At 41.5% G+C, this 10,733-nt stretch overlaps 1 protein-coding gene across 18 annotated transcripts in view; it reads left to right on the top strand.

Annotated features, from left to right (window-relative positions):
• Window positions 1-917: 917 nt before the first annotated feature.
• The window catches only part of C2CD5 (C2 calcium dependent domain containing 5), an 88,358-nt gene continuing 78,542 nt past the window's right edge, over window positions 918-10,733 (top strand). For all 18 annotated transcript variants that reach the window (XM_060688336.2, XM_060688311.2, XM_060688262.2 and 15 more), the window contains exons 1-2: window positions 918-1,569; window positions 8,846-8,932. In XM_060688336.2, coding sequence (XP_060544319.1) covers window positions 1,480-1,569; window positions 8,846-8,932 — 177 coding nt within the window. In that variant the 5' untranslated portion in view covers window positions 918-1,479. The remainder of the gene's footprint in view (window positions 1,570-8,845; window positions 8,933-10,733) is intronic.

The raw sequence follows: 10,733 nt of genomic DNA, 5'->3' as shown, positions 1-10,733 counted from the left end.
TCCTTCCCCCAGGAGTGGGGAGGGAATGGAGATTTTGCAGTATCCTTCCCCCAGGAGTGGGGAGGGAATGGAGATTTTGCAGTATCATTCCCCTGCCACGCCCACCAAGCCACACACCACGCCCACCAAGCCATGCCCACAGAACCGGTAGTAAAAAAAAATTGAATTCCACCACTGCTCCATCCCTATTAATTTTCCTGAAGTCCCTCAAAACTTGGTTCTTGTCTTGGAGTCCCCAAGGGATCTGTGACTTGCTGTGAGGTAGCTCCATTGCAGTTAACATGTGCTGCCAGTTTAATTTTTTAATTTATTTTTTTAAAAAAATTAGTTAATACTAATGGGTTATTTTAAGGGTAATGGGTTTTAATTTTGGGGAAGCCAATTCGATTTAATTCTGTTTTAAATTATTTTAAATTTTATATTGTATGTATTTTAATTTTGGCTATTCACCGCCCTGAGTCCTTTGGGAGAAGGGCGGTATACAAATTTAAACAATAAATAAATAAATAAATAAATAAATAATATTTTTTTAAAAAAACCAATAAAGGCTGTTTATTCAATTTCATAATAAAATTTAACATTTCATTAAAAAAATAATTTTAAGCCTTTTAATCCCAATTTTTAATCTTCTAAATTTCTTGGGGTTCCCTCCCCCCCCCCCCATATGACTGCTTTGCAGATTTTATAGTACGGCGCCCAGAACCACGCTTTTCCATTGAAAAAGATGAGTGAAATAAATAAACTTTATCTGGTGCTCGGACCCAAATTCGCAGCGCAAGGCAGAAAACCTCACAACATTTCAGGCCTTCTCCCCCCACCCCCACCCCCCGCAGAAGCCACCAAAGAACATCGATCACTCTGGGTCTTCTACGCAGCCTGGTAACCTAGGCAACCACAAACAGGCTTTTTTTTTCCCCATCGAGAATTCCGGTACTCGATTACCAGGCCTTTCTCTTAATTCCTCTCACCGTTCCCTCTCTGGTTTGGATAACGGTTTGAGGAAGGGGGGGTGGCTTTTACTCGGTAGATTCTGAACCGCCGGGCAAGCTATAGAACAAAGCTTTATTCGGAAGAGAACGTGGAGGGAAAAAAAACCGTGAAATATATATATATATTTCGTCAAATTTCTGGAATGACGCACCGCGCGAGCAACGGAACCCGGGGCGAGGCCACCGCGCACGCGCAGGAGGGATTCATCGGGCCCCGAGTCGAGTGAGGGGGGGAGAGAAAAAAAAAAAAGAGGGGGACGTTATTTTGATAGTGCGCACGCGCAGTCTCGGAGAAGAAAGCGCGGAGGAAGCACACACACACAAACACACCCACCCACGGGCTAGCGGCGTCCCCTGCGCGCGCGCGCATGCGCCCCGGCGGCCTTGACCCGGGTGCCTTCCTCCTGCCCGCTTCTATGGAAGAAGCCCGTGGCCCGTTTGCTCCGCGGCCGCCGTCGGGGAAGGAGGCGAGAGGCGGAGCGCCAGGAAAATGCCGGGAAAGCTGAAGGTCAAGATCGTGGCGGGGCGGCACCTGCCTGTCATGGACCGAGCCAGTGACTTGACGGACGCCTTCGTGGAGGTCTGGGCGGGGAGGGGCTTTTCTGCACGCTCCGCAGCAGCAACGGGGAAAGCGGGGGGGGGGGAGCATGTCGTCACTCTCCCCCCCGCCCCGTATTTGCATATTTTTGCATAACGCCCGCGAAACTTGTCCTACAGATGCTCGTGGTGCTGCCTTGTCCCCCCCGCAGCCTATTCGAGGCAAGGGAGCTCGAGCTTCGCCTCAGGCAGTTTTCCCTCCTTTTTTAGATGCCTCCAACGAGGTCGATCCCGAGCAGGGGTCTTTCCGGGTGGGGATCCATCCTTGAAATTGAGATCCTCAAATTGGTAGGTCGTGCTGGATTTCCCCTCCAGCACGACCTGTTCCTTATGGTGATGATGATGATGATGATGATGATGGTGGTGGTGGTGGGATCCATTAAGTCAGTGGTGAAATTCAATTTTTTTTTACTACCGGTTCTTTGGGCGTGGCAGGGGAAGGATACTGCAAAATCCCCATTCCCACCCCACTCGGGGGCCAGCCAGAGGTGGCATTTGCTGGTTTATTTTTTTAATTTTGTTATTTATTAGTTTGATTTATATGCCGCCCTTCTCCGGAGACTCAGGGCGGCTTACAATGCTTTTAAGCAATAGCCTTCATACTTTTGTATATACCTGTTTAGTAGGGCTTTCGCCCCCCCCCCCCGCCCAAGCGGTGTTATATTTTATACAAAGTCAGCCTATTTTCCCCCAACAATCTGGGGTCCTCATTTTACCTACCTCGGAAGGATGGAAGGCTGAGTCAACCTTGAGCCTGACGGGAATTGAACTCGCAGTAATTGCAGGTAGCTGGCAGCTAAATACTACTTTAACAGTAGTTTAGTCCACTGCACCACCAGGCACAACCACAGAGTGGTTCTCTGAACTACTCAACATTTCTGCTACCGGTTCCCCAGAACCTGCTGGATTTCACACCTGCATTAAATCCTATCTGACTTTTGGCAATTCTATGGTCCAGGTCTCGCCACAATCTTTTGATCTGGCACTCCTCGACTTAACGACCACAATTGATCCCAAAATTTCTCTTCTTTAAGTGAGACATTTGTTAAGAGAGTTTTGCCCCACTTTGCGACCTTTCTTGCCATGGTTGTTAAGTGAATCACTGCCGTTGGTAAGTTAGTACCCCGGTTGTTAAGTCAATCTGGCTTCTCCAGTGACTTTGCTCATTGGAAGGTCGCAAAAGGGGATCCCATGACCTTGGGACACAGCAGCGGTCATAAATACGAGTCAGTTGCCAAGCGCCTGAGTTTTGATCACATGATCATGGGCATGCTGCAAAGGTCGTAACTGTGAAAACCGGTCATAAAGTCACATTTCTCAGTGCCGTTGTATCTTTGAACGTTCACTGAATGAACTGTTGTAAGTCGAGAACTACCTGTATTTCTCTGAGTTGGTTGATACATACTGTATACTCTCAACTTCTTACAAATGGCACAAAGATCCATTTCCCCCTAAAGCTAAAATCTAATAGCTAAAATCTCCAGGAATGCAACAAGTGAGATCTTATGAGATTTCATGACACTTGAAAAAAAAAATCTTGTGATGAGACTTCCAGTATTTTCTAAGATTTGGCAATCTTTGGATAATTTTTGGAATATTTTCACAAGAAAGTGTTCGGCGATTCTGGGGTTCTTTGAGCTTTGAATGGTGTCCAGCGGCCCTGTTTCCTTTTACCACTAACTTTCTCCAGTGAAATCCCTTGTGTGACATGGCCAAAATAAGTGAGACAGCTTTGTGATTTTGCTTTCCACTGACATGTCAGGTGTTATGAACTCCAGTACTTGCTTGATAGTCACCTTTGCTGTCCAAGGAAAATGTAGGAGCCTTCTTCAGCACCATAGCTCAAATAAGTCGATTTTCTTCCTTCTTGCTTTTTTTAAAGTCTAACTTTCACAACCATAGGTATCTACGGGGAAACACAATTAGAGCAGACTAACCTACCTTTGGTTTCCAGGCTGATGTCCTTGCTTTTCCATATTCGTTTCTTATGGTAGAAGCTCCTTATATACTATCCCTTCGTTTTGTACCTTAATTCTGCAAATTACGTTGTTTACTATTGTAAGAGGTGGAACCTGGAGTGACAAATACAATACTGTAGGGTTGAGTGGCCTTGATTCAACCACCTGGAGCAATTTTTAGGATGTTTTAATCACCTTAAAAGCCACCTAGAATCAGAAGGTTACACAGCCGAGATAAATCATGTTATAGATGACTACCCTTAGCCAGTGGAGATAGACAGGTAGTCCTTGACTTATGACTATAGTTGGGACCAGAATTTCCATTGCTAAGGAAGGTGGTTGTTAAGTGACTTGTGCCAGATTTTTTTTTTTTAGTTTTTTGCCGTGGTTGTTAAGTGAATCGTTAACTTTTCAAGCATTGCAAGGCTGTTAATTTCCATTTCAAATGGTCGATGTGTTAATAAAAGGAAAGAATCATGCAGTAATTTCAGTGATGCTTCTTATATGGAAGTTATTTTGATGCACATGTTACATAAGAAGCAGGAATTTTGAGAGGAATTATTATCTACTGTGCTGCTTTGGAAAAAAAAAAGAAAAATGCAATTCAGTGGTATGACTTGGGGTAGCCAAAAAGCTGTAAGTGGGTGTACTCAGATGTCTGCATAGGTTATAATTGTATTTCCCTTCATTGGCTAGGAATCATGGGAATTGTAGTTGCAATACTTACGAAAAAAAGTAAAGGTTTTGGCAGGCGGATTTAAATTTGTTTTGGTTTTGGGGATTATGATACGTTTGAGATAGTGACCTGTGCCGGTAACAGAAATGTCTATTAAGAATTCACAGCTAGAGTTAAATCAGAAAAAAATTCAAAAGATTAAAGAGTTTGTGACATTGCTGTAGGAAGTATTTGGTAGAGATTAAAGAATTGAGTTTCAGTAGTGACAAAATTTCTGGCATCAAGAATGTCACTAATATTTATTGATGTTGGGATGGAATGAAGTGAAGCAATTAACTTGGAAACTATTTAAAATATTTTGGGCTGTAGGATTTTGTTTGGTTTAATTTTTGCACACCCTCGAGATTGGAGATACCTGGTGGGCAAGGTAAGGAAAAGGAAAGGTAGAAAAATGTAATTAGAAGCCTCTTTAGCCAGGAGTAATTTTTCTTCATGGAAACTCAAAGGTTGCATTTACATGACATGTTGATCTTACTCCTGGAAGGAAGGCTTAATTTATGGATGGCACGTACGACTGGCACATGAGAAACCAGAGCCTAGAGTGGCCTTATAAAATGGAGCTGTTCCACTTGAGCTACCTCTAGATTTTTTTTTATTATTATTACTATTTTCACAAATGCATCCACCCACAGATCCATGGGAGTGGGAAGTCACTGGCAGAAACGGGCTGAGAGGGCATGGGCATCCCAGCTCTAATGCTCTGACCCATTTAGGATGAGACCGTAATTTTTTTTCTGGGACTGTGTTCAGAATAACTGGATTAGGGTCATATTAGGACAGCGCTAGTATGTCAACTGACCTAATTGCTCTTTATCTGAGATAACCAAACTCTGCCCTTGCTTTGTCAGCTTTTGACACGGTTTTTTGAGCAAAGATATTTCACAACAGTGTATTTGGGCGAGCCTTTAAGCCGGGAGTGCCCACCCAACCTTGGCCACTTGTGGACTTCAACTCCCAGAATTCCCCAGCCAGCCATGTTTGAAGTCCATAGGTCTGAAAGTGGCCATGATTGGACACCCCTGCTCTAAGACCAACCTGATTAACAAGATCACACATGTTATCCAATCCTTATTGCTCTTTAACCAAGTTCAGTTATTTATAGTGGGGCCTGCAGGTCATCTGAACCAGACCAGCCACCGTTTCCAGAATCGGAAATAAATCTTACTTTTCAGTGTCGCTTAGCAGACATTCAGAACTGACCGTTATTCTTAAATCAGCCTGTTTTTAATTTAATAATAGAAAACAGTGGTGCCTAGTGAGCTGTGCAAAGAGAGGGTTAAAAGGAAGATTTAAGAGAGCCATCTGTTGAGTTCATGTTCTACATGAACTCAAAGTTCTTCTTGGGTCAGTATATCTGACCTTCTTACAGTTTCAAAATGAAATCTAGTCCAGAATCAGCCAGTGAATTATAATACTGCCTCTCTGAACCCTTCATCCTGCATAACTGCTTTTGAACTCTGCGAGCCCTCTCACAAATACGTTGATCAGGCTGTAAACAAAGCATGACAAAAGCAAAATACAAACCATTCGCAGGAATGTTGATCAGGCTGTGTAATGGGAGATTGTAGGAGCTCGGCGAGATGTCTTTGTGTTTTCACAAATCATCGTCTTACTTCAGATTTTCCTGTATTTTACTCTGTTAGTACTGTATGCAAATTACAGGGAGTCCTCGACTTTATGGCCACAACCGAGCCCAACATTCCTACAGAAGTGTCACGTTTGTTAAATGTGCGTTTCACCCTGTTTTGCAATCTTTCTTGCCACCGTTGTTAAGTGAATCACCGCGGTTGTTAAGTCAGTCACATGGTTGTTAAGCGAATCTGGCTTCTCCGTTGACTTTTTTGTGTCAGAAGGTCGCACAAGGGGATCACATGACCCCGGGACACTGCAGTCGTCATAAATATGCGTTGTAAGTCGAGGACCACCTGCACTTGGCTTCAGAACAGTGTATAGAATCTGGTTGTACTGTATGCGCGCCCATAGGTATGGCAGTATGCCCTTTCTTTCAATAGTTTAATCAAAACTTTCACCTCACAAATTCAGTCATTTTCTTGTACCCATTAACTAATTTTCACTGTGTCGTATGATATGATATAAGCAATTTTCCCTCATACCTAAAACAGTTTATCACTGTTTGTCTCCTTTGTAAACACAATCCTCTCCTACTTCATTGTCTTTCTGTGAGGCACTGGTATTGGGCTGAATTTAGAGCTTTTGTTGAACTTACAAAATCAAGCATTAGCAAATCTCCAATTTAGGTAATGTGGCAACGCAAAAAAAAAAAAAGTGTGTATACATAAGAATGTGTTTGACATTCTTAAGAGTCCCCGATCTTGTTTGTTAAGAGAGAATATAATTTATTTGAATTTGGTTTCAAGTATGTTGTGAAGTCCGGTTATTATGATTTCAAAACCATTTTTTATTGCTTAGCCTTTTGTGTCATCCTATCAGATGTTTGATTTTTTTCGGTTTTCTTTTGGTGGGTTAAGTGCTACTACATCAAGAATGGAAAATTCTCTGGTAATATCCTGAATTTAATTTAAGCTAAGGATTTGCCATTTAGATTTCATAATTTATTCAAAGAAACCCCGGCTGATCAACTTAACTGTAATTTTATTTTTTCCTTTTCAAGCTGCATTCCTTCCAGGTCCTGTTCACCAACAATTTTTGATCAGACCAATCCAAATTAATTAGCTGTGTTTTTTTTCTGATACAGCATTAGCTGTTCTTTCCTTTCCACTGAAATTGAATTTGCCAAGGCAATGTCAGTGGGATTTTATTTATTTATTATTTATTATTCATTTATGTAACCAGCCACTTCACACTCCAGTTGGATGTATTCTCACTATCCTAAGTTAAATCTGAATGTATCCACGTTTACTGTCACTGCTAGTGTCTCTGGGATTTGGGAATCCTTCAACGAAAAACATTATTTGCAGTCTTCTGACTTGCTACCTTCTGAATATCCAAAAATGCTGCATTTCTTGCTTTGACATGGCTAAGGATGGCTTAGTGATTTCCACCTGAACATTTAACAGTCATTTTTGAGATGGTTAAGGATTTTCCATCTGAATTCTTACAGTAATTTGTTGACAAGCTTTTTTTTTTTAACCTTTGCTCTGTCCTGTCCATGAAGTGTTAATACCATTTTATAAAGCCTTGGTAAGTCCACACTTGGAATACTGCATTCAGTTTTGGTCTCCACGATGTAAAAAAGATGTGGAGACTCTAGAAAGAGTGCAGAGAAGAGCAACCAAGACGATTAGGGGACTGGAGGCTAAAACATATGAAGAACGGTTGCAGGAACTGGGTATGTCTAGTTTAATGAAAAGAAGGACTAGGGGAGACATGATAGCAGTCTTCCAATATCTCAGGGGCTGCCACAAAGAAGATGGGGATCAATCTATTCTCCAAAGCACCTGAGGGCAGGACAAGAAGCAACAGATTGACACTAATCAGAGAGAGAAGCAACCTAGAATTAAGGAGAAATTTCCTGACAGTAAAAACAATTCATCAGTGGAACTACTTGCCTCCAGAAGTTGTGAATGCTCGAACACAGGAAGTTTTTAAGAAGATGTTGGATTACCATTTGTCTGAAGTGGTGTAGGGTTTCCTGCCTAAGCAGGGGGGTTGGACTAGAAGACCTCCAAGGTCCCTTCCAACTCTGTTATTCTATTCAATTCTATAATTTGTGTGGTTCTGAACTTTTCCTGATTCACTTATTATATTGACCAGATCTTAGGAAGGGTTGCTAGTTCAAAATTAAGTGCTGACCTTCCAGGCAGCGTGTACAGATAGTCCTCGACTTATGGCCACAATTGAGACCAACATTTCTGTTGCAAAGCGAGACGCTTGTTAAGTGAGTTTTGCCCCATTTTATGACCTTTCTAGCCACAGTTGTTAAGTGAATCACAGCTGTTGTTAAATTAGTAACACAGTTGTTAAGTGAATCTGGCTTCCCCATGGACTTTGCTTGTCAGAAGGTCGCAAAGGGGATCACATGACCCTGAGCAGTGGAACTGTCATAAATACGAGTCAGTTGCCAAGCACTTGAATTTTGATCACAGGGTCATGGGGATGCTACAAAGGTCGTAACTGTATAAAACGGTTGTAAGTCACATTTTACAGTGCCATTGTAACTTTGAATGATCACTAAACTAACTGTTGTAAGTTGAGGACTATCTGTACTTGCTTGTAGCCTATTAGGCCAAACTAAACTTAGATACTTAGTTACTTAGACGCTTACATGTGAAAACCAACCATAAGAATACTCCTATATTGTTGATATCAACATTATCTTTAACGCATTGTTTGATAAGGCTATATTTCTAAGGAGTAAATTTAATGATAACCAGAAATAGCTATTGCATTATTTTGTTAAGAAAACAATATTAATAATGACTTGGTCCATTCAACTGAATGGGAAAGTAATGATGTGCCCATTAAGAAATTAGGTTCTTGAAAAGCCTTGCATAATATTGCTTAAGAAATATTGTAAATGGAATAAAATGCAAAGAAAAAAATGATTTTGTTTTTAATTTTTCATGTATTTTTATATTTTTCAGGTAAAGTTCGGAAACACTACATTTAAGACAGATGTCTATCCCAAATCTCTCAATCCTCAGTGGAACTCAGAGTGGTTTAAATTTGAGGTAAATAGACGAGGGCATACACAAGCACACATCCGAATAAATAGAATTTATTGATAGGCTCAAAGGCAAAATTATTATGAGTCTGGCAAACTCAATAGTGTGTGTATGTGTGGGTGAAATTACTATGGTATTTTAGATATGTGAAAAACACTCCATTTCTGGTGCTCTTTTTCTGGACCAAATATGCACACTTTCGAAGTGGCTAAGAAAAAATATGAAAAGAAAGAGATTGGGAAGATGGAGCAGGTAGGCTGTTTGGATAATGTCCTTGACTTCAAGAGGGCCCTCTCCTCCTCCTCCTCCTCCTCCTCCTCCTCCTCCTCCTCCTCCTCCTCGCCTTTCTTCCTCCCTCTTCTGCACTTGAAGTCAAGTGAGGATGAGGATTTGACAGTGGTTAAGTGTCTCTGGAGAGTCTCAGTCATCCAGGTCATGGTTGTCCCAAAGATTCTTTTTCAAAAGTCAGCTGGACTTTCTTAGGTTTTCCTTGAAGACATTTCGTTTCTCATCCAAGAAGCTTCTTCAGTTCTGACTGAAAGTTCAGTTCTGGCAGTTCTGATCGTCGGAACTGAAGAAGCTTCTTGGATGAGAAGCAAAACGTCTTCAAAGAAAAACAAAGGAAGTCCGGTTGCCTTTTGAAAAAGCATCTTTGGGACAGTGGCCAAGGTGAAGTAGAGAAAGGAAGACCCTGGGAAAATTGTGGGGAAAGGTCAGTTGCAAAGCTGCTGCCTCTGATGTCATTGGCTTTCAGACTTCCCATTTACAATTTGCCTTTCTCTCCTTCCCACCTTCCCTCCCCTTAGTTGGCACCATAAAGGGAGGTAGAGAGAGTGAAAAACATTGAAAATTCAGTGGACAGGCCATCACACAGAGATCAGAGATCAAGAAGAACCAGATGCTGTGTGGTTTGGTTTTTACCAGATTACACTTTGCCTGGAACGATTGGGTAAAATCTCTGTATTCATTTGGGATGTGAAACAAAACCAATTTATGTTATGTTGTTCATGCGTACCTCTAAATGTTTCATATCTTAATTTGCCTGCCATATTTGGAAATATCACAGAGTTTGGTAAAGAAAAACGTTTTGAAAATGTATGGAAGGTTAAAGAAAAATACATTGGGAAGGAAAAGAAACAGGATGTGGAGGAATATAAACGAGTGGAAATTTGTATTCATAAAAGGTTAACTTTTCATCTTTGAAAATCCTACCCAGATGCTTTTTGTAGAAATCGTTATCTGGTGGAAAAACTGGGCATGAGATAGAGTAGTTTGCAATGATTTGGTTCAGCAATGAGCCTGCCCATTGGGGAGGACTAGTCTTGCTCCCATATCTCAAAAGAGCCTTGGTAGTACAGGGGTTTAAGGCACCCTGTTATTAAGCTTATTAAGACCAGCTGCCTGCAATTACTGCAGGGTTCGAATCTCGCCAAGGCTCAAGGTTGACTCAGCCTTCCATCCTTTCTAAGGTAGGTGAAATGAGGATCCAGTTTGTGGGGGCAATAAGCTGACTTTGTATAAATATACAAAAGGATGAAGGCTATTGCTGAGCACATTGTAAGCCACCCTGAGTCTTCGGAGAAGGGCGGCATATAAATCTAATTTAAAAAAAAAAAAAAAAGAGGAGCAAAAGGTTATAGGAAGATTAATTTAGTGTTAGTGTGAAGAAGCCTCAGGATTAATCATATCCTTCCCCTAAACCTCTGGGTTTACTGGCATGATTGTAAGAAGTGATCAGATGCATTTACTTCTGTTTTCAGCTTGCCAGTAGCTTTTAGAGCTTGGAACAACCTTCTTTAAAAGCTCC

This window comes from Pantherophis guttatus, chromosome 7, assembly GCF_059756535.1.
Source record: "Pantherophis guttatus breed Tessera chromosome 7, ASM5975653v1, whole genome shotgun sequence".
Classification (NCBI taxonomy): domain Eukaryota; kingdom Metazoa; phylum Chordata; class Lepidosauria; order Squamata; family Colubridae; genus Pantherophis; species Pantherophis guttatus.
Note: the sequence above shows the minus strand (reverse complement) of the source record. Positions and strands in the feature narration are given on the sequence as shown.